This window comes from Entelurus aequoreus, linkage group LG03 (assembly GCF_033978785.1).
Source record: "Entelurus aequoreus isolate RoL-2023_Sb linkage group LG03, RoL_Eaeq_v1.1, whole genome shotgun sequence".
Classification (NCBI taxonomy): Eukaryota; Metazoa; Chordata; class Actinopteri; order Syngnathiformes; family Syngnathidae; genus Entelurus; species Entelurus aequoreus.
In genome coordinates, this window is record NC_084733.1 from 61,323,266 (window position 1) to 61,346,818 (window position 23,553).

Here is a 23,553-nt window from a genome sequence, read left to right on the forward strand (position 1 = left end):
CCTTAATACTGTAACTTCCTGCTGGTGTTAATGTGTATGTCAGTGTGTTATGGTGGTCATTTTTCCCACACACCAAGTCGGTGGAGAATGATCAAGTGTTGAAGTAAAGTGAAGTGAAGTGAATTATATTTACATAGCGTTTTTCTCTAGTGACTCAAAGCGCTTTACATAGTGAAACCCAATATCTAAGTTACATTTAAACCAGTGTGGGTGGCACTGGGAGCAGGTGGGTAAAGTGTCTTGCCCAAGGACACAACGGCAGTGACTAGGATGGCGGAAGCGGGGATCAAACCTGGAACCCTCAAGTTGCTGGCAACTTGAGGGTTTCAGGGCTAATGAGGGTGTTGTGTGTCTAGGAGTGAAGCACGGAGGAAATACTTGCTGGAATTGGGCCTGTTTGTTATCCTTAAATTGGCAATACAATCTAAACAGAGCGTCAGACTTTTTCTTCTGGACACTACAATACATTATATTACTTTATTTTGTTAGGTGTGGCGGCTAATATGAAGCCGTACATTAAGGAGAAACCCTAAACGTAGTTAAACTGGAGGTATAGTGTAGCACTTTTATTTTGAAGGCGGAAAAGTGTGATTGTTTTGAGAAATGGCTTGACATGTTTTAATGTTGGATCGACTGTTGGCAATAAAAAAAATAGTCTCCTCTCGACATCCTGTCTTTCATTTCTGGTGAGCTTCTATGTCATCTTACTTACAAAGTTACAAAGTATCATCGTAATGGAAGACATTTTTATTTTGTTCATGTCAGGGTTTCCCCTAAATTACCAAAATACCTGTGGGGGTGGGGGTGGGGGTGGGGGCGTGAAATCAGTCACAATAACAATTTAAATGTTGTATTATCACTGCACCTTAACCATAATCTGAACACGAAAGGGAAGCACCACCCATCTCTAGAACAACACGCGCAGCAGGTGTTTGCTGCTGGGATGTCGCCTCTTCTCACGGCGAAAAATAGTCCTTTCTTGTCGGGAGAACAACTTGTTATGGCTTTGAACCTGATGTTTCCATAAGGTAGACTTTCTTTTGTCCATTTCTGCTCGCTTGTGGCTCATAAGCAGCAAGTGAACTGCAGCAAAGTTCCCCCGCTACGGCACGGCCCGAGGGTCAAAAAGGAAGTGTTCGCTTTAATCGCCCCTCCAAAAAATGTGTGCCTTTATTAAAATGTATAGTTAACGTGTTATCACGTTAACTTTGACAGCCCTAATATATACTGCGTGTGTGTGTATATATACATATATACACACGCACACACACATATATGACTTTTGACTTGACTTGACTTTATTTATTCATGCTTGCAGTGGAGCCAAGGCCCCACTGAAAAAACAGCTGAACTTTACAATGAATATTAAACAAACAAAGATTTTAAAAAAATTAAAAGAACAGACAGTATTTTATATAAAAAAAATATTTTCATTTTCAGGGCAACAGCAGCATGGAAACTATTAGCATTCTGGTATATGACTGTATTACTTATTTAATTAGATAGTATTATTATACAGTTTAATTGCAGTATGCAGGGTAGAGTTTTTAAGTCTCTTTGTCTATATATATAAATATACATACACACACATACACACATTTACATATATATATATATGTAAATGTATGTGTGTGTGTATATATATATATATATATATATATATATATATATATATACACACACACATATACATATGTGTACATATGTATGTATTTATGTGTGTATATATACACACATACATACATACATATATACACACATATACACTTACATACATATATATACACATACATATATATATATATATACACACATACATACACACACACACATATATATACACATATATACATACATACATATACACACACACATACATACATGTGTAAATGTATTCCGCATTAAAACATCTGTTCTTCAGAATGGACTAAGGATGATTATAATTATTATTCATCAGTAGTATGAATTATTTTAATACCAGGCTTCTTGTAAAAATACAGTCAATCCACAGAAAAAAAGTGTCATGTAATAAGACAAAGTTGAAATATGAAGTTAACATATATATTACCGAGGATACAAGCTGATGCGCATATCATTATGCATGCATTAGCATTGCATTACATGGCTTACTTTTATTAAAGGTATCTAAACCATCCTTGAAATGTTGTGGAACAAGTTTGGACACCCTGTTGTAACGTTTCTTATTATCCATGTAACATATTATTAGTGTGTCTTATCATTCATGTGCGGTGTATTTCAATCAATAATAAATGACAAGTTATAACTGTTTCCTTTCATGTTTAATATCGACTAAAAAGCACTCGTGTATTTTAATGTACTGCACAGTAATATCACTGTGATATCATCAGGCACAAACATGGCCCGTAGTACAGTCATTTACAGTAAACACTTCTTGGCTGCAAGTAGCAATGAAGAAGACGCAGGTAAATATTGCAACCATCATTTCAGGTGAGTCAGCACTTTGCTGTCTATTGTGTGCACATTGTAGTATTTGATACGCAGTATTTTTACCCGAAGCAATAATTTTACTAAGTCACTTTTATTTTAAAAATGCAACTATTTTTTTTAAAGTAATCTAGTTAAGGTAAGGGTAGTCAGTAGTTTAGAGTTGATATTCTTTTGCAGCGTTTCTAAACGCTTTATGGCAGTAAAATACTTTGTAAAAAGTACTTTTGTTACACTTTGAAGGTGTTAGGTTCAAGTTCATGTTATTGTGACGACATGAAATAATACATTTAATTATGTCACACTTTCAAGATGTTAGGTTCAAGTTCATCATGTCATTGTGGCGACACAACAATACATTTAATTATGTCACACTTTGAAGATGTTCGGTTCAAGATCATCATGTTATTGTGGCGACATGACAATACATTTAATTATGTCACACTTTGAAGATGTTCGGTTCAAGTTCATCATGTTATTGTGGCGACATGACAATACATTTAATTATGTCACACTTTGAAGATGTTCGGTTCAAGAACATCATGTTATTGTGACAACATGACATAATAAATTTAATTTCGGAAGATGTCACATATCAAAGCTTTCAGTCTGTGAGAAGTTGTTTAGTAATTATTAATAAATACTGTCTAATATATATCATAGCAACTGTAATCAACACCAAAACATGTTCACATTAATAAATAAGGAATAAATAAATGTCTAAAATACTTGATTTCATGAATAAAAGTTTGTATTTAACATGTGTCCCTTCTGTTATTTTATTTACTTTCGTTGATTGTGACAATGCTTACTTACGGTGGACCAGGCTGGAACGGGGGAGCAGGCTGGAATGGTGGAGCTTGATGGTAAAGAGGAGCCTGCTGGAAATGTGGAGGGAACGAGGGATGTGGAAATGGTAGATATACAGTACCACAGGCCTATTTGCCACCCGAGCACACTGACGGGGGAAAGCTTCCCCCTCATGGTTTTCAAGCTTCTTGAATGTCATCACTTCATGTGCATGCTGCACAGGGGCAGCCGGAAGTGTGTTAACTGCAGGGAGAGACTCTTTGGCCAGGTGCAGCTGTTTGCGGAGTACAGTGCCTTGCAGCAGCACATCCCTGTCCTTCCTCCTATCCCTCCTAAGCAGCCTACAAGACAAACATTCATTATTTTATGAGAGCCTATCCCCCTAAGGCAGTGGTTCTCAAACTTTTTTTGTCATCCCCCACTTTGGATAAAGGGGAGTTTTCAAGCCCCACCTGCCCCCATCGCCCCAACAGAACGCTAATGCCAAGCTTAACATTTTCAAATGTATCGAACATCAAGTAACATCAAGTTTTATACATTCAAACTCAATAACATAAAATAAAATCAAGTTCAATAATAAATAAAATAACTGTGCAGCTGTGGTATAACTTGCATCAAGTTCAATATCAAATAAAATAACTTGCATCAATTCAATAATAAATCAAACAAAAGTGTTATAACTTGCATCAAGTTCAATAATAAATCAAAAAAAGTGTTATAACTTGCATCAAATTCAATAATAAATCAAATAAAAGTGTTATAACTTGCATCAAGTTCAATAATAAATCAAATAACTTGCATAAAGTTCAATAATAAATAAAACAAAAGTGTTATAACTTGCATCAAGTTCAATAATAAATAAAACAAAAGTGTTTTATAACTTGCATCAAGTTCAATAATAAATCAAAAAAAGTGTTATAACTTGCATCAAGTTCAATAATAAATCAAATAAAAGTGTTATAACTTGCATCAAGTTCAATAATAAATAAAACAAAAGTGTTATAACTTGCATGAAGTTCAATAATAAATAAAAAAAAGTGTTATAACTTGCATCAAGTTCAATAATAAATCAAATAATAGTGTTATAACTTGCATCAAGTTCAATAATAAATCAAATAACTTGCATCAAGTTCAATAATAAATGAAAATAAAAGTGCCACTTTGCAATCTTTGCCAAAAAAAGGAGGACAGGGCAAGTGAACATGAGTTTTACAGTACTCCAGCATTAGTGGCTGCAATGAGCCTGTTTTGCACTGCACAGCTTTTCAAATCGGGGTTGCAGGTTTGACACTGCCACTGTTAAAACCTCATTGAATTCGGGGCTGAGCTGCCATGACGCGAGTGTTTCCCGGTGAATGACACATTGTGTCCAATGCGCATTTGGCGCAACCCTCTTTATTAGAGCCTGCAGCCCGTTTCTTGACTTTGCCATGCGCGCCATCAGAGCAAAAGCCCACACAGTTTTCCCATTTAAGGTCGTGTTCTTTGAGGAAACTGTCCATTATCTTGAACAGCTCATCAGCAGTGGCTCTATTTTTTATGTATTTGCAAAACAGCAAATCCTCGCACAGTGACTCGCCATTCACAAAGCTTCCGCTTAGCCCCGCCCCCATTAGTTACTGTTGCTATTGTCTGTCAAACTTTCGCTCCTACCTACAAATGTAAACCCTACAGGAAAAATAAGTAATTTACATTTATCTATATAGCGGATTTCACAGACAGAATCACAAAGTGATTTACAGTGTGTATAGAAAATGAGTGTCCTGAGTATGAAGTTAAACTACATCCAGGCATGAGATGGGAGGTTGTGTGTGGGGTTAGTGAGTCCCAACTAACGTCTATAAATTGCACACAAAGAACCGTTTGCACCTTCTCTTGTGACTGGCGGGCGGTCAGCGCCATAAAGCTGAGCGGGTCCCTGGGTAATTGGGGCGCGGACAACCAACAGGACAGACTAAGTTCAACAGCCCAGTAAGGCAATTAGTCTAGGAGAACGATCTCTGATATAAAATACCCCTTCCAACCCGCACCAAGCCAGCGTGGAAGGTGTAGGCTAATAACCAGCATGAAGAGTACGCCAAGAGATCGTTCACTATGGCAGAAACATGTTGAGGCTTTCGTCCAGCAGTGGACTGACAACGGCTGATGATGATGATAGAAAATGAAAGCATAGTAAAAAAAAAAAATCAAAGAATATAATAATTAAAAAAAATAAAAAAATCAAAGTGAAATTTCCTCCCGTTCCTCGCGCCCTCCTGTCATGTCTCTATTCCCCTCCAGTGGGGCGCGCCCCACACTTTGAGAAACGCTGCCCTAAGGTAACAAGTATGCAGGTACAGGTTTTTCTTGATGTAAATATTTATATACGGTCTTGACTGTATGGGAAAGATAAATAAAATAACACACACCATAAAGAGACAGTTGTGTTGTTAACCGGCACCAGAACCAAGTTTGTATGGTCCAGGACAACCCTGCTGTCCTCCAGCAGCTGTCTGATGTGGCTGTAGACGCTCACAATGGACTGAGTGATAGGCATGATTTTTCCCTTTGTGTCCTTTGGCCTGTTACGTGCTTGCTGAAACTCTTTGGCAAGTCTGGGGCAAACACCTCACTGACCCTGTTTAATTCAGGGTCCTGGGCTGCTTGGCCGTGAGTCATGTATAGTCCGTGGGAGAGAAAGATGATATCTGGACTGTGAACAAGGATGTAAAGTCATGAAGAAGCAGGTGACAATGTCAACAGGGATTGCAATAAAATGTACTGTCTCTTATTCAATGACCCAGGTAACAAGGGAACGTTATGTGAACGTCAGGAGAATGTTGTGGCATTGTTCTGGGAACGTTCGTTTATAACGTTCAAAGAACGTTTGGTTGTGGAGTTCTTGCTTGGTTAGCAGAACGTTAGCCAAGAACGTTTGGCTAGAACGTTTAGGGAACTGTTTAGGAACATGCTATTTACATCTGTTTTCATGCTATATTGTCAGGAATAACACTCAAACAGAAATTTCAACAGAATTAATTATTTATTTGTGATAGTGATTTCAACAGAAATAATTCTTTATTAGTGATATTATACAAAAATGGGGACGGCGTGGCGAAGTTGGTAGAGTGGCCGTGCCAGCAATCGGAGGGTTGATGGTTACTGGGGTTCAATCCCCACCTTCTTCCATCCTTGGCACGTCCGTTGTGTCCTTGGGCAAGACACTTCACCCTTGCTCCTGATGGGTGCTGGTAGCGCCTTGCATGGCAGCTCCCTCCATCAGTGTGTGAATGTGTGTGTGAATGGGTGAATGTGGAAATACTGTCAATTGCGCTTTGAGTACCTTGAAGGTAGAAAAGCGCTATACAAGTATATACTTGTATAGCGCTTTTCTATCTTCAAGGTACTCAAAGCGCTTTGACATATAACCCATTTATCATTTATAAATGGAATGGAATGCAGTGGTCTTGGTCGTGCGCGTCAGTGTATCCTGCCCCTTCTTGGTTCTCTTCCTGGAAGTAAATCCATCCATCCATCCATCCATCTTCTTCCGCTTATCCGAGGTCGGGTCGCGGGGGAAGCAGCCCAAGCAGGGAAACCCAAATCCTGGAAGTAAATAATTATCACAAATACAACAAAGACAGCACTTGAAAGCAGATTAATTGAATTGAATTAAAACATTGGCATAATTACTTTATCATTTACCTCTCATCTCACTCTGTTCTTTTGCTTGTTTCTTTTTCCTTTTTTGTCCTCCCTCTTAATTCCTCCTCTTCTCCTGCAAGTAGTTATAATTGCAAATTCAAAAGACATGCAGTGGAACTTCAATAAAATGGAATTCAAAATTGGGATATCTTCTCTTCTCCGTACCTCAAATTTTGAACCTCCCTTTCGAAAAGTGGCCAGTTTCAGGACCTCTCCAAGCTCACAATCCACTTCAGCTGTGGTCGTCTGCTTGTAAACACCCCTGCATGCCTCTGCAATCACCAGCACAATTTAGAATTCCCTTTAGAATAAATACTGTAATAATAACAGCTAGATCGACCTTGTGAGCATACATGCAACATATGCTCAAAGATGCAAACCTATGATTAACACTTACTATTTATTATTCTGTAAAGGGGCAAGTCCTCAAACGCCACTTTTCCTGACTTTCCACGGAGGCCAAGCTGCTCCAGGACTTTGTTTGTGGCAATTTTCCTCAGCATTGTCCTCACCGTGTCTGCCAAATTCTGCCCACCAAGAGCAGTAAGAGCTTTCACCTATGCAAATAAATAAACAACAATATTGTACTTGATTAGAAATTGTTTTTTGATAACTGAGCAAGATATTTTTGCAGTGGGGAATTAAAACTAATTACCAGCTGCTTTCTGAGCAGAAGATCAGTGTCGAGCCGTTCACAGAAGGCCTTCAGCTGCTCAAGAGTCTCGAAAGGCTGATCAATGAGATCTTGAACATCCACAGATTCTGGCCCCACAGACTGTGCTGCCAGCCCTCTCAGCATGCGCATAATTTCTCCCTGGTTCTCAAGTATATTTTGAACTTTCATGTTCAACTGGAAAACTGCAAAGACAACAAAAGTCAAAGAGGTAATTCGTATTACTGCCCGTTGTAACAGCCTGTTTAACACCACCTATCAACAGTTAAATAGCCAACTAACGTTCACTGTCAAGGGCATTCCTGCTGCTTCTTGGAGCGGTCTGGTACTGACTCGTACTGGCTGGAGTGGTCTGGTACTGGCTTGAGCGGTCTGGTACTGGCTTGAGCTGGATGCATTCCTGTCTGGACTGAGCCTGGAAGTGCTGCTTCTCGCTGGGCTGTGAGGTCGGCCTGGATGCCTTGGAGTGGTCTGGTATTGGCTGGTACTAGCTGAAGTGGTCTGGTACTCGCTGGAGATTGGAAAGTTAAAGGTTGGGAGCTCTGGCAGTGGGGGTGCCTGGACGAAGATCTGTGTTTTCTCTTTTCTGCACTTCTTTTTTGGCCGAATTTCCTCTTCATCTAAACCAACGAAGACAAAAAAATTTATGCACCACTAAGTAGTATTTGAGTATTGTAAGTAAACAGTCTTTGAAAAGTGACTATACCGTCAGCATCAAACACATCTTCCTCATCGTTTCTATAGCGTTCAGGGGTGATGTGGCTCCGTTTGGTTAACACTTCTTCTGGGCTCGAAAACATTTTAGCTTGTTTTTCGTATTGAAGGCCTTGTCAAAGTCTTCTGCAAAATTTCAAAGTATGCCGATGACTCAAGATAAATTTAACTTATGTTGTTTAAAATATACATGATATAACTTAGACGATATTCCCTTACCAGTCAATGTTTTCCTGAAAACCAGAATTGTTTGTCAGGAATCTCAGCTTTCCGGATTCTGGAGTGGGTAGGATTTGGCCTTGGCCAATAGCAGAAGGTATTCTGAAGATAAAATAATCATGATGAATGACATAATAATAATAAGCTACAATATTATGCCTATGCACAGTACTTTTCAGAAAAAGTAATAACCTTTCCATCATCTTCTGTCCATTTGGTTGGGACAACAGCGACTGAATGTTCACCAAGGAACTCAACGACCACAAAAGAAGGAGCCATCTGGAAAACAATCAGATAATATTACCATTTCAATACTGCATCAAAGAGTTATTTATGAATCCTGATACAGTTAGTCAGTTATTCTTAGCCTGCACACAGCATCCATGTACTTTGTCACTGTTTCTGGAGTTGATGTCGTGTCATTCTTTTGCTCGCTATCATCACTCTCTAATTCTAAAGTTGACTGTCGGCATTGCTTCTTCAAATGCCTAGTTGTGGCAGCCCATCTACGCTTATAAGCCCTCTGTTGAAACTTCTTCATATTGTGTTTATTCTATAAAAAAAACCCAAGGAAAATGGGTTGCCCTATTATCGCACACACGGAACTATAAAATTAAAACATTGGCATAATTACTTTATCATTTACCTCTCATCTCACTCTGTTCTTTTGCTTGTTTCTTTTTCCTTTTTTGTCCTCCCTCTTAATTCCTCCTCTTCTCCTGCAAGTAGTTATAATTGCAAATTCAAAAGACATGCAGTGGAACTTCAATAAAATGGGAATTCAAAATTGGGATATCTTATCTTCTCCGTACCTCAAATTTTGAACCTCCCTTTTGAAAAGTGGCCAGTTTCAGGACCTCTCCAAGCTCACAATCCACTTCAGCTGTGGTCATCTGCTTGTAAACACCCCTGCATGCCTCTGCAATCACCAGCACAATTTAGAATTCCCTTTAGAATAAATACTGTAATAATAACAGCTAGATCGACCTTGTGAGCATACATGCAACATATGTTCAAAGATGCAAACCTATTATTAACACTTACTATTTATTATTCTGTAAAGGGGCAAGTCTTCAAACGCCACTTTTCCTGACTTTCCACGGAGGCCAAGCTGCTCCAGGACTTTGTTTGTGGCAATTTTCCTCAGCATTGTCCTCACCGTGTCTGCCAAATTCGGAACGTTCAGGCAGCATTCAAATCATATCACTGACGGGGCAAATTATTGTTTAACTAAACTACAAATAAATCCACCCTTCTTCAGAAGTCATTCGTTGGTCTTTGGTCAGTTTGGAAACTTTATAACAGCCAACCTGCACGAGAAATGTATGCTAGTTAGCGCCGGCGCGCATTTATACACAACGCTAAAACCGTAAAATGGTCTGAAATTAATCATGTAGGTTGGAAATTGTTATACAAAAACGTGCTTCGTATTTCACTCTTTCTATACTTACTTGTGATAAATGGATGGCGCACCAAATTGCTTTAAAATCGGGATTCTGGAAGTAGTTAGCCTTCGTCCTTCTTTGTCTCACGGAGCAGCTTCAATTGTGCACGCGTGCAGTCTTCTTCTTCTTCTTCTGATTTTTATGGCGGTTGGCAAGCAACCTTGTGTGTGCATTACCGCTACCTACTGTGCGTGCAGCCTTGACTCAGCCGGCGTCAGATTGTTCACAAAACACAACACTTTTGCAGAAAGTTAGGGAAACGTTACAACATACTGTATAAAAAGTAAATTTGCGAAAAAAACATTTATAAAAGCCTAACAGTTGCTGTTTCCATTGCAGGCAAATTATATTTGGTATATAGATGAGAACGTTCTAAGAACGTTCTTAGAACATATTAAAAAATAAACTTATTTTTTAATATGTTCTAAGACCGTTCTTAGAACGTTCTTAGAACATATCAAAAACTTTTTTATTTTTTTGATATGTTCGAAGAACGTTCTTAGAACGTTCTCATCTTGCATAACCAAAAGAGAACCATAAGGGAACGTTACGTTAACGTTAGGTGTTACCTGGGGATTTGTATTGAACCAAACTGATAGAAAATTGTGGTCAAGCACCTCTCTGCCGCCTGCTGTCCAGGAGCAGAGCTACTCTGCTTCCTGGGTGCTCTTCACGGTCGACCTGACGCACGTCCTTTCTTCTTAGCCTTCTGTGTGTGCCTTCCTGCACCTTCACCCGTCGTCAGAACAGAGTTCAGAACCTGGCCAAACTCGTTGCCGATGTTTGTGATCCATGCAGCACTGTCCCCGATCCCACCAGCCAGCTTCTTGGTGATCTGTAAAACAAACACTACAAACTGAAGTCATTGCCCCACTAAGAAGTAAACCCATTTCCTATTTTGTTGTTATTGTACATGTTATATTTTCTATATTGTTTTACTGTTGAAACCCTCACCTTCTTTGCTAATCTTAAGAATTATACCATAGGTAGACGTTATCACTCCCTTCATCTCATCCAGATGGCTGAGGATGTTGTTGGAGTGGACCGTCTCGAACCACTGGGCAAGTGGAAGGGGTCTGAAGGGTGGTGGAGGAAGATGGACAGCTGCAGAGGGGACGAAGGTAGCCATCTTCATATGGCGCTCACAGTCTGAGAGGTAGCGGATGGTTTGACGTGCCCACTCCTCACTGTGTGCTTCCTCTATTGCAGACTGGAGGTAGGAGGAACTGTTACCGGGGACGGCGTGGCGCAGTTGGGAGAGTGGCCGTGCCAGCAACCTGAGGGTTCCTGGTTCAATCCCCACCTTCTACCAACTTCGTCACGTTCGTTGTGTCCTTGAGCAAGACACTTCACCCTTGCTCCTGATGGGTCATGGTTAGGGCCTTGCATGGCAGCTCCCTCCATCAGTGTGTGAATGTGTGTGTGAATGGGTGAATGTGGAAATAGTGTCAAAGTGCTTTGAGTACCTTGAAGGTAGAAAAGCGCTATACAAGTATAATCAATTTACCACTGGTCCCCGGCTTCAGGAAAGACATACATTTTCTGTCCAGAGCCAGCTGTGTTGTGAGGACAGCGGGGAACAGGCTCCTGTGTGCCACATCCAGCTGGGAGAAAATATCCTGGCTCCATGTGCAGACCACCTGAGAGCACTTGCTGCAACGTGGATAGTCCCATCCTACTAGATAATAGCGGCTATCCACATCGATCACCTCCCTGACCTTCCTGTAGATGCCGGAGCTGTTCATTTTACGGGAACACTGCAGGCATTTAAGAGGAATCCCCCACATCCGCATTGGTGCCCAGAGGAACATCCTCTGCTGGTAGTACCACCCAGGCTGAGGAGGAGATGGTTTGGCTTCCAATGGGGGGTGAAACCAGCATGCTTTGCTTTTTTGTTTAAGCTGGCCCGTAGGCTCATAGAGGCACTTAGCAATCCACACCTAATCGGCTTCCTGGATTACTTTGCGAAATTGTTCAGGAAGAAAACCTTGCCAATTAATTGAAGACGATTTAAGTGGAGTTTCAGTGTGCTGTGGTGTGGCAGAGCTGGCTGAAGAAGGGAGCAGAGATGGTGTTGGCTTTGGTGGTGGTAGTGTTGGCCTTTGCGGTAATGGTGTTGGTTTCCGCGGTAATGGCTCCATGAATTCTGAATAGTGAACCAGTTGGAGGTGGTTCAAAAAACCAACAGTACCCTGCACCTTTGCACTACAGGTGTCACACATCTCCTCTGTATGGTGGTCAGAGAGGTGCTCAGAGAAATGTTTTCCCTCTACAAGCTTGTTGCACTGGTAGCACTGCACTCCCTGTCCTGCCACTGATGCTCCTGACTCGGTGTCTCCTCTCGTCTCTGTGACTCCTCTCCCTGACTCTGGGTTGTTTCGGACTTCCCCTGCCTCCTTGTCTCCACTCCTTGTCTCTGTGTCTCCTCTCCCTACCTCGGACTTGCCCTGCCTCTGTCTCAACTTCTCCTGCCTTACTGGAGCCAGCGGGTGATGACAGATCTGCTGGCTGGCTAGCAAATAATTAGTAAGTAATTAGTAAATAATATATAAGTTAGGCGATACCTTATGGAACCCACAGGAGCACAGAAGGTTTCTCCCAAATAGATCCTTCGTGTGGCTCTGCAAGGGACAAGCATCTATATTCCCCAGGGCCTTTTTCCACTTCTTGGCCCCTGGACGTTTGCCAGTTGAGAAGTGGTATTGGCCTCAGGCATATTTTATACAGATGTGCCTCCAGTAAGTGTCTGGTTTCCCTGTCTTAGTCATCTACAAACATTAAATATAAAGTAGGTTAAAGTATGCATGTATGAAGGCATGTTTTGCATTATTGTTGTGAAGCACTTTGTAAATGTATGTTTTAAAAGGTGCTATGTAAATAAAGTAATAATAATAATTATTATTACTATCATTAGTAGTAGTAATATGGCACAGACAGATGTAAAAATAATATTCCGCTGATGAAAAATTAAACTTGGCACAATTATCCATCCATCCATCCATTTTCTACCGCTAATTCCCTTCGGGGTCGCGGGGGGCGCTGGAGCCTATCTCAGCTACAATCGGGCGGAAGGCGGGGTACACCCTGGACAAGTCGCCATCTCATCACAGGGCCAACACAGATAGACAGACAACATTCACACTCACATTCACACACTAGGGCCAATTTAGTGTTGCCAATCAACCTATCCCCAGGTGCATGTCTTTGGAAGTGGGAGGAAGCCGGAGTACCCGGGAACCCACGCAGTCACGGGGAGGACATGCAAACTCCACACAGAAAGATCCCGAGCCCGGGATTGAACCCAAGGCTACTCAGACCTTTGTATTGTGAGGCAGACGCACTAACCCCTGTGCCACCGTGATGCCTTGGCACAATTAAGCATGTTTAAAACACCTGGACACATCTGTCTGCTCTGCTCAAACACATAACCAATTTCCATTACAGGAGCAGGAGAAAACACCAGACCGCCGATAAATTACTATTCCACTGACGGACAATGAAACTTGGGACAATTATTTCACATCTTATGGTTTTTCCCGAGAAATCGGCAGAGTTTGTACGGCAAATTAACAAATACATAGGTTACTATTGGTCTTCTGATTCTGCTATATCACCAATATCCCCACCATCGCCACACTGCTAGACTATGTACATCAACGCCATTACATGCAGAAGGTCCATTAGCAAAACGACGACGTTACATGAAAGTTGAAATACAAGTTGTATTATGTGCTAATGGGATGGGAAATCATATCGTGTAGTGTTTTGTCACACTGTTGAGCATTCGGCTTATAGATGGCGTTGCATTAATGAGTATCAAATCAAATTTACCAACCTTTTCTGTGTTCTTGTGTTCGCTGTTATGCGGTGAAAAACATAAAAGCGATAAGCCCGCCCCCTCCTACGTCACGTGTCATTGTTGGGACTTGTTCGGAACTATGTTCGGACCTTCTTTGAAACTCTTTGATCTCATTAGGAACTGTTCAGATCTGTTCGGACCTTCTTTGAAACTCTTTGATCTCGTTAGGAACTGTTCAGATCTGTTCGGACCTTGTTTGAAACTCTTTGATCTCTCTTTGGATCTGTTACAATGTGTTAGGATGTGTTAGGACTTCAGAGGCATGAATAAAAGTTTTTATTTAACATGTGTCGCTCCTTTTACAATTTTGTTTACTTCCATTGATTGTGACGATGCTGACTTTATTCTTCTGATTGGTCAAATGTTTTAACAAGCTCTGTCCTGATTGGTCGCTTTACCGCATTTTTTAACAAAGCCATTTCAACAAGAAAACTTTATTTTATTGATTTTACATCAAATTAAAATGTATCTATATTGAATGTTTCAGCCTGTTTCAAAATAGTAAATATTAAATTTTTCAGCCTGTGTCTGTGTCAAATGAAAAAATATGAAAATGTTTGAGAGTCGAAAAAAAAGTTAGACCAACAATCAGTAACTGCTGTAATAAGCAGAAGTAATAAACGTTGCTTCTTCCTACTGCTTTTCAAAGGATGAACTGTGCAAACGTCAACATGTGATGTCACCTCAATTTGGAATAAACCCCAAATTTGATTGTTAATATTTGTATTTTCTACAATAAAAAACATTGAAATGAGAAAAAAAATGCTTCGACGAGGATGGGATTCGAACCCACGCGTGCAGAGCACAATGGATTAGCAGTCCATCGCCTTAACCACTCGGCCACCTCGTCCTGTGCCCCTACACTTATCTGTAAGATATATATAGTCGAGTTGACTTTAGATTCATGTTCACGTCAGACACACCATGTTTGCATAATACTGCTTAGTAGAATTGTGCAAATGTAGTAGAAAATTAAAACTCTGATTTCGTTTCAATGATCACATCCAAATCTTCTTGGCAGTAAAAAGATGTCAAATCGAATACATTCTAAACAAACTCTTCATTTACCGATAGATGTGACAAAAATAACCCGTAAAAGTGCATTTGCTGCTCCGTGGTTGTGTTATGCAACAATTTTCGCCATCTAGTGGCGCAAATTGCTGCGAGAAACAGGTGATTGCAGACCCGAAAGCCGGGAAGTGGGCTTCTTGCTACAGTGCCATCTTTTGGGTGGAAGCCGCAACTTCAGCCCCTGGGCTTCTTGCTACAGCGCCACCTGTTGGGTGGAAGCTGCACGTTCAGTGTTTGTGGGTGAAGAAGATGACAGGTGGTCGGCACCTATGGAAGTAGAATTGTCTCACATCAACTTATATACTGTATATCAATATGATATTAATACATATGCATATATTAATAAATATACAAATACAAATTCAAATGTGAGATACAAATAAATAAATAATTTGTATAAACAAACGCGTATTTGTAAATATATTTTTGAGATTTGAAAATATATACAAATAAAATGTATGAATATAAAAATGTGACATACAAATAAATCAAGAATTTGTATGAATAAACGTGTATTTATAAATATATTTTTGGGATTTTAATATAAATATGCTTGATTTTGTATTTGTATTTGTATTGAATTTGCATATGCGGATCGCTTTTTTGCTTTTGTGTCGATGAGACATTCCTCCCACAAACCAGATGCACAAATAAATGTGACCTACACACTCCCCTGAACCACCAGCAGAGGGCACTGCAGCCAGAGCGGTCTCGGTCATAGACATGGTCAGACACTGGCAAGCCAATCAGAGGCACACCAGGGAGGGTCATATGATGATTGATATATGATGATGATTTGACACACATTGCACTGATAAGAGATCAGTATCTACATCGGGACAAGGTCATTAAACGGCATTGATACAATAAAATAAGCAGCTAGCACGGTCTTTCAGATTAACTGGATAAATTAGCATTAACTAATACAACGCTAACGGTAGCTAGCTCAGGCCCGTTGTGCGTTCTCTCTGTAAAGACGTGGATTGTTTTTGTGCAGAGAACTCCGAGCATTTTGCATGTAATGCATATAATGCTCTGTGACCCAGACCGCTCTGGCTGCAGTGCCCTCTGCTGTTTGTTCAGGGGAGTGTGTAGGTCACATTTATTTGTGCATCTGGTTTGTGGGAGGAATGTCTCATCAACACAAAAGCTAAAAAGCGACCCACATATGCAAATTCAATACAAATACAAATACAAAATCAAGCATATTTATATTCAAATCTCAAAAATATATTTACAAATACGCGTTTATTTATACAAATTATTTATTTATTTGTATCTCACATTGGAATTTGTATTTGTATATTTATTAGTATATGCATATGTATTAATATCATATTGATATATATAAGTTGATGTGAGACAATTCTACTTCCATAGGCACCTGAGTGTCGAAGGTGAGTCACATTGTTGAACTGTATGAAGGTTTTGGTCGAAACTGTATGTTACATCGTAACGAATGTCAGACTTTAATACGTCTACGATGACGTTGATAGTCAAATTCAGTATCTAATATGATATTTAGGCTAAACTATTTTAGCTTCTTTGGAAGCTAGCTTCGCTGGCACGTTTTGTTTTGAAGTGAATGAAACTGAAGTCATTTTAAAACCGTGTGAATTAAATTAAACAGAAATAAAATTATATGTAAATGCACTTTTATGCTCTTTTTTATATCAATGTTTGTATTTCTCTCTTCAGACAAACCGAGGACAGGGTGTGACGCTCCAGTCATCAAAATACAGGATTTGTGTGCAAGAATAGTCGACTATTTCCTGTAATGTCCACTTTTATTTGTGTTTAAAGAATAGTCGACTAAACTAAACCTGTCTTTAACCCTGCATCTTTAATCCAACATCTTTAATCCGACAGGTTTAATTTGACATCTCTAATCCATCATATTTATTCCAAAATCTTCAATCCAACATCTTTAAACCAACATGTTTAATCTGACATCTTTAATCCAACAGATTTAATTCGACATCTTTAAAACAACATCTTTAATCCTACATCTTTAATCCAACAGGTTGAATCCAACAGGTTTAATCCGACATCTTTAATCCAACATCTTTAATTCAACATCTTTAATACAACAGATTGAATCCAACAGGTTTAATCCGACATCTTTAATCCAACAGGTTTAATCCTACAATTTTAATCCAACAGGTTGAATCCAACATCTTTAATCCAACAGGTTTAATCCATTAGGTTTAATCCAACATCTTTAATCCAACAGGTTTAATCCAACATCTTTAATCCATCAAATTTAATCCCACATCTTTAATCCAACAGGTTAAATCCAACATCTTTAATGTGACATCTTTAATCCAACATCTTTAAATCCAACAAATTGAATCCGACATCTTTCATTTAACATCTTTGATCCAACAGATTTAATCTGACATGTTTAATCCATCAGGTTTAATCCAACATCTTTAAACCAACAGGTTTAATCCGACATCTTTAATCCAACAAGTTTATTTTGACATCTTTAAAACAACATCTTTAATCCTACATCTTTAATCCAACAGGTTGAATTCAACAGGTTTAATCCGACATCTTTAATCCTACATCTTTAATCCAACAGGTTGAATTCAACAGGTTTAATCCGACATCTTTAATCCAACATCTTTAATCCAACAGGTTGAATCCAACAGGTTTAATCCGACATCTTTAATCCAACATATTTAATCCAACATCTTTAATCCAAAAGATTAAATCCAACAGGTTTAATCCGACATCTTTAATCCAACAGGTTAAATCCAACATCTTTAATCCAACAGGTTTAATCCAACAGGTTTAATCCAACATCGTTAATCCAAAAGATTAAATCCAACAGGTTTAATCCGACATCTTTAATCCAACAGGTTCAATCCAACATCTTTAATCCAACATCTTTAATCCAACAGGTTTAATCCGACATCTTTAATCCAACAGGTTAAATCCAACATCGTTAATCCAACAGGTTTAATTCGACATCGTTAATCCAACAGGTTTAATCCAACAAATTTAATCCAACATCTTTAATCCAACAAACAAACAAAGGTTTAATCAAACATCTTTAATCCAACAGGTTTAATCCAACAGGTTGAATCCAACATCTTTAAACCAACTGGTTTAATCCCACATCTTTAATCCAACAGGTTGAATCCAACATCTTTAGTTAGACATCTTTAATCCAACATCTTTGAATCCAACAAATTTAATCCGACATCTTTCATCCAACATCTTTCATCCAACAGGTTTAATATGACATATTTAATACAAAATGTTTAATCTGACATCTTTAATCAAATAGATTGAATCCAACAGGTTTAATCCAACATTTTCCATCCAACATCTTTAATCCAACATCCTTAATCCTTCATCTTTAATGCAACATCTTAAATCCAACAGGTTCAATCTGACACCTTTAATCCATAATCTTTAATCCAACATCTTTAATCCAACAGGTTTAATTTGACGTCTTTAAATCAACATCTTTAATGCAATCGCTTTAATCCAACAATTTTAATCCAACAGTTTTAATCTGACATCTTTAATTCCACATCTTTAATCCAACAGGTTTAATCCAACATGTTTAATCTGACATGACTAATACAATATCTTTAATCCAATAGGTTTAATCCAACATCTTTAATCCAACAGGGTTAAACCGACATCTTTAAAACAACAGGTTTAATCCAACATCTTTAAACCAACAGGTTTAATCTGACATCTTTAATCAAACAGGTTTAATTCAACATCTTTAAAACAACATCTTTAATCCAACAGGTTGAATCCAACATATTTAATCCAACAGATTAAATCCAACAGGTTTAATCCGACATCTTTAATCCAACAGGTTCAATCCAACATCTTTAATCCAACAGGTTTAATCCTACATTTTTAATCCAACATCTTTAATCCAACAGGTTTAATCCATTAGGTTTAATCCAACATCTTTAATCCAACATCTTTAATCCATCAAGTTTAATCCCACATCTTTAATCCAACAGGTTAAATCCAACATCTTTAATGTGACATCTTTAATCCAACATCTTTAAATCCAACAAATTTAATCCGACATCTTTCATTTAACATCTTTGATCCAACAGATTTAATCTGACATGTTTAATCCATCAGGTTTAATCCAATAGGTTTATCCAACAGCTTTAATCCAACATCTTTAATCCAACATCTTTAAACCAACAGGTTTAATCCGACATCTTTAATCCAACAAGTTTATTTCGACATCTTTAAAACAACATCTTTAATCCTACATCTTTAATCCAACAGGTTGAATTCAACAGGTTTAATCCAACATCTTTAATCCTACATCTTTAATCCAACAGGTTGAATCCAACAGGTTTAATCCAACAGGTTTAATCCAACATCTTTAATCCAACAGGTTTAATCCAACATCTTTAATCCATCAAATTTAATCCCACATCTTTAATCCAACAGGTTAAATCCAACATCTTTAATGTGACATCTTTAATCCAACATCTTTAAATCCAACAAATTGAATCCGACATCTTTCATTTAACATCTTTGATCCAACAGATTTAATCTGACATGTTTAATCCATCAGGTTTAATCCAACATGTTTAATACAACATCTTTAACCCAATAGGTTTATCCAACATCTTTAATCCAACATCTTTAAACCAACAGGTTTAATCCGACATCTTTAATCCACAAGTTTATTTTGACATCTTTAAAACAACATCTTTAATCCTACATCTTTAATCCAACAGGTTGAATTCAACAGGTTTAATCCGACATCTTTAATCCAACATCTTTAATCCAACAGGTTGAATCCAACAGGTTTAATCCGACATCTTTAATCCAACATATTTAATCCAACATCTTTAATCCAAAAGATTAAATCCAACAGGTTTAATCCGACATCTTTAATCCAACAGGTTAAATCCAACATCTTTAATCCAACAGGTTTAATCCAACAGGTTTAATCCAACATCGTTAATCCAAAAGATTAAATCCAACAGGTTTAATCCGACATCTTTAATCCAACAGGTTCAATCCAACATCTTTAATCCAACATCTTTAATCCAACAGGTTTAATCCGACATCTTTAATCCAACAGGTTAAATCCAACATCTTTAATCCAACAGGTTTAATTCAACATCGTTAATCCAACAGGTTTAATTCGACATCGTTAATCCAACAGGTTTAATCCAACAAATTTAATCCAACATCTTTAATCCAACAAACAAACAAAGGTTTAATCAAACATCTTTAATCCAACAGGTTTAATCCAACAGGTTGAATCCAACATCTTTAAACCAACTGGTTTAATCCCACATCTTTAATCCAACAGGTTGAATCCAACATCTTTAGTTAGACATCTTTAATCCAACATCTTTGAATCCAACAAATTTAATCCGACATCTTTCATCCAACATATTTCATCCAACAGGTTTAATATGACATATTTAATACAAAATGTTTAATCTGACATCTTTAATCAAATAGATTGAATCCAACAGGTTTAATCCAACATTTTCCATCCAACATCTTTAATCCAACATCCTTAATCCTTCATCTTTAATGCAACATCTTAAATCCAACAGGTTCAATCTGACACCTTTAATCCATAATCTTTAATCCAACATCTTTAATCCAACAGGTTTAATTTGACGTCTTTAAATCAACATCTTTAATGCAATCGCTTTAATCCAACAATTTTAATCCAACAGTTTTAATCTGACATCTTTAATTCCACATCTTTAATCCAACAGGTTTAATCCAACATGTTTAATCTGACATGACTAATACAATATCTTTAATCCAATAGGTTTAATCCAACATCTTTAATCCAACAGGGTTAAACCGACATCTTTAAAACAACAGGTTTAATCCAACATCTTTAAACCAACAGGTTTAATCTGACATCTTTAATCAAACAGGTTTAATTCAACATCTTTAAAACAACATCTTTAATCCAACAGGTTGAATCCAACATATTTAATCCAACAGATTAAATCCAACAGGTTTAATCCGACATCTTTAATCCAACAGGTTCAATCCAACATCTTTAATCCAACAGGTTTAATCCTACATTTTTAATCCAACATCTTTAATCCAACAGGTTTAATCCATTAGGTTTAATCCAACATCTTTAATCCAACAGGTTTAATCCAACATCTTTAATCCATCAAGTTTAATCCCACATCTTTAATCCAACAGGTTAAATCCAACATCTTTAATGTGACATCTTTAATCCAACATCTTTAAATCCAACAAATTTAATCCGACATCTTTCATTTAACATCTTTGATCCAACAGATTTAATCTGACATGTTTAATCCATCAGGTTTAATCCGACATGTTTAATACAACATCTTCAATCCAATAGGTTTATCCAACATCTTTAATCCAACATCTTTAATCCAACATCTTTAAACCAACAGGTTTAATCCGACATCTTTAATCCAACAAGTTTATTTCGACATCTTTAAAACAACATCTTTAATCCTACATCTTTAATCCAACAGGTTGAATCCAACAGGTTTAATCCGACATATTTAATCCAACATATTTAATCCAACATCTTTAATCCAAAAGATTAAATCCAACAGGTTTAATCCGACATCTTTAATCCAACAGGTTTAATCCGACATCTTTAATCCAACAGGTTAAATCCAACATCTTTAATCCAACAGGTTTAATCCAAAAGGTTTAATCCAACATCTTTAATCCAAAAGATTAAATCCAACAGGTTTAATCCGACATCTTTAATCCAACAGGTTCAATCCAACATCTTTAATCCAACAGGTTTAATCCGACATCTTTAATCCAACAGGTTAAATCCAACAAATTTAATCCAACATCTTTAATCCAACAAACAAACAAAGGTTTAATCAAACATCTTTAATCCAACAGGTTTAATCCAACAGGTTTAATACAACAGGTTTAATCCCACATCTTTAATCCAACAGGTTGAATCCAACATCTTTAGTCAGACATCTTTAATCCAACATATTTAAATCAAAAAAATTTAATATGACATTTATCCAACATGTTTAATCTGACATCTTTAATCAAATAGATTGAATCCAACAGGTTTAATCCAACATTTTTCATCCAACATCTTTAATCCAACATCCTTAATCCTTCATCTTTAATGCAACATCTTAAATCCAACAGGTTCAATCTGACACCTTTAATCCATAATCTTTAATCCAACATCTTTAATCGAACAGGTTTAATTTGACATCTTTAAATCAACATCTTTAATGCAATCGCTTTAATCCAACAATTTTAATCCAACAGGTCTAATCTGACATCTTTAATTCAACATCTTTAATCCAACAGGTTTAATCCAACATGTTTAATCCGACATGTTTAATACAATATCTTTAATCTAATAGGTTTAATCCAACATCTTTAATCCAACAGGGTTAAACCGACATCTTTAAAACAACAGGTTTAATCCAACATCTTTAAACCAACAGGTTTAATCTGACATCTTTAATCCGACAGGTTTAATTCAACATCTTTAAAACAACATCTTTAATCCTACATCTTTAATCCAACAGGTTGAATCCAACATATTTAATCCAACAGATTAAATCCAACAGGTTTAATCCAACATCTTTAATCCAACATCTTTAATCCAAAATATTTAATCCAACAGATTAAATCCAACAGGTTTAATCCGACATCTTTAATCCAACAGGTTAAATCCAACATCTTTAATCCAACAGGTTTAATCTGACAGGTTTAATACAACAGGTTTAATACAACATATTTAATCCAACAGGTTAAATCCTACATCTTTAATACAACATCTTTAATCCAACAAACAAACAAAGGTTTAATCCAACATCTTTAATCCAACAGGTTGAATCCAACATCTTTAATCCAACAGGTTTAATCCCACATCTTTAATCCAACAGGTTGATTCCGACATCTTTAATATGACATCTTTAATCCCACATCTTCAATCCATTAGGTTGAATCCAACATCTTCAATCTGACATTTTAAATCCAACATCTTTAAATACAACAAATTTATTCCGACATCTGTCATCCAACATCTTTGATCCAACATGTTTAATCTGACATCTTTAATCCAACAGGTTTAATCTGACATCTTTAATCAAATAGATTGAATCCAACATTTTTCATCCAACATCTTTAATCCAACAGGTTTAATTTGACATCTTTAAATCAACATCTTTAATCCAATCTCTTTAATTCAACATCTTTAATTCAACAGCTTTAAACCGACATCTTTAAAACAACAGGTTTAATCCAACATCATTAATCCAACAGGTTTAATACAAAATCTTTAATCCAACAGGTTTAATACCGACATATTTGATCCAACAGGTTTAATCTAACACGTTGAATCCGACATCTTAAATCCAACATCTTTAATCCAACAGGTTGAATCCAACAGGTTTAATTTGATATCTTTAATTCAACACTTTTCTTCCAGCATCTTTAATCCAACAGGTTTAATCCAAAATCCCTAATCCAACAGGTTTAATCCAACATCTTTAATCCAACAGGTTTTAATCTAACAGGTTTAATCAAAAATCATTAATTCAACAAGTTTAATCCAACAGGTTTATCCAACATCTCCACTCCACTCACTGTACAGG

The 23,553-nt window shown here is 37.4% G+C and overlaps 1 protein-coding gene, 2 long non-coding RNA genes and 1 other non-coding gene across 4 annotated transcripts; 1 reads left to right on the plus strand and 3 right to left on the minus strand.

The window, feature by feature from the left end:
* Positions 1–6,685: 6,685 nt before the first annotated feature.
* LOC133645934 (uncharacterized) lies at positions 6,686–8,433 on the minus strand. Its single transcript, XM_062040862.1, has 8 exons — positions 8,340–8,433; positions 8,192–8,253; positions 7,916–8,120; positions 7,616–7,818; positions 7,358–7,517; positions 7,126–7,232; positions 6,961–7,033; positions 6,686–6,861 (listed from the first exon to the last, which is right to left on the minus strand). The coding sequence occupies exons 1-7, from the start codon at positions 8,431–8,433 to the stop codon at positions 7,016–7,018; spliced, it is 849 nt and encodes a 282-aa protein (XP_061896846.1). The 3' UTR covers positions 6,686–6,861; positions 6,961–7,015.
* Positions 8,434–8,935: 502 nt separating this feature from the next.
* Positions 8,936–10,318, minus strand: LOC133645736 (uncharacterized). The gene is made up of 5 exons (XR_009825197.1): positions 10,018–10,318; positions 9,611–9,876; positions 9,379–9,485; positions 9,213–9,285; positions 8,936–9,119 (listed from the first exon to the last, which is right to left on the minus strand). It is a non-coding gene; the product is annotated as an uncharacterized LOC133645736 (long non-coding RNA).
* Positions 10,319–10,491: 173 nt separating this feature from the next.
* Positions 10,492–14,268, plus strand: LOC133645737 (uncharacterized). Its single transcript, XR_009825198.1, has 3 exons — positions 10,492–10,891; positions 11,030–11,132; positions 11,221–14,268. It is a non-coding gene; the product is annotated as an uncharacterized LOC133645737 (long non-coding RNA).
* Positions 14,269–14,638: 370 nt separating this feature from the next.
* Positions 14,639–14,720, minus strand: trnas-gcu (transfer RNA serine (anticodon GCU)). The gene has a single exon. It is a non-coding gene; the product is annotated as a tRNA-Ser (tRNA).
* Positions 14,721–23,553: the final 8,833 nt, after the last annotated feature.

What these genes read in the sequence shown, in the direction of transcription:
- LOC133645934 (XM_062040862.1), bottom strand. Translation starts at nt 8,433, where the DNA reads ATGTTTTCGAGCCCAGAAGAAGTGTTAACCAAACGGAGCCACATCACC. An exon ending in AGATGTGTTTGATGCTGACG is followed by an intron (nt 8,254 to 8,339) that starts GTATAGTCACTT and finishes TCGTTGGTTTAG; the next exon opens with ATGAAGAGGAAATTCGGCCA. An exon ending in TTCTGCTCAGAAAGCAGCTG is followed by an intron (nt 7,518 to 7,615) that starts GTAATTAGTTTT and finishes TTATTTGCATAG; the next exon opens with GTGAAAGCTCTTACTGCTCT.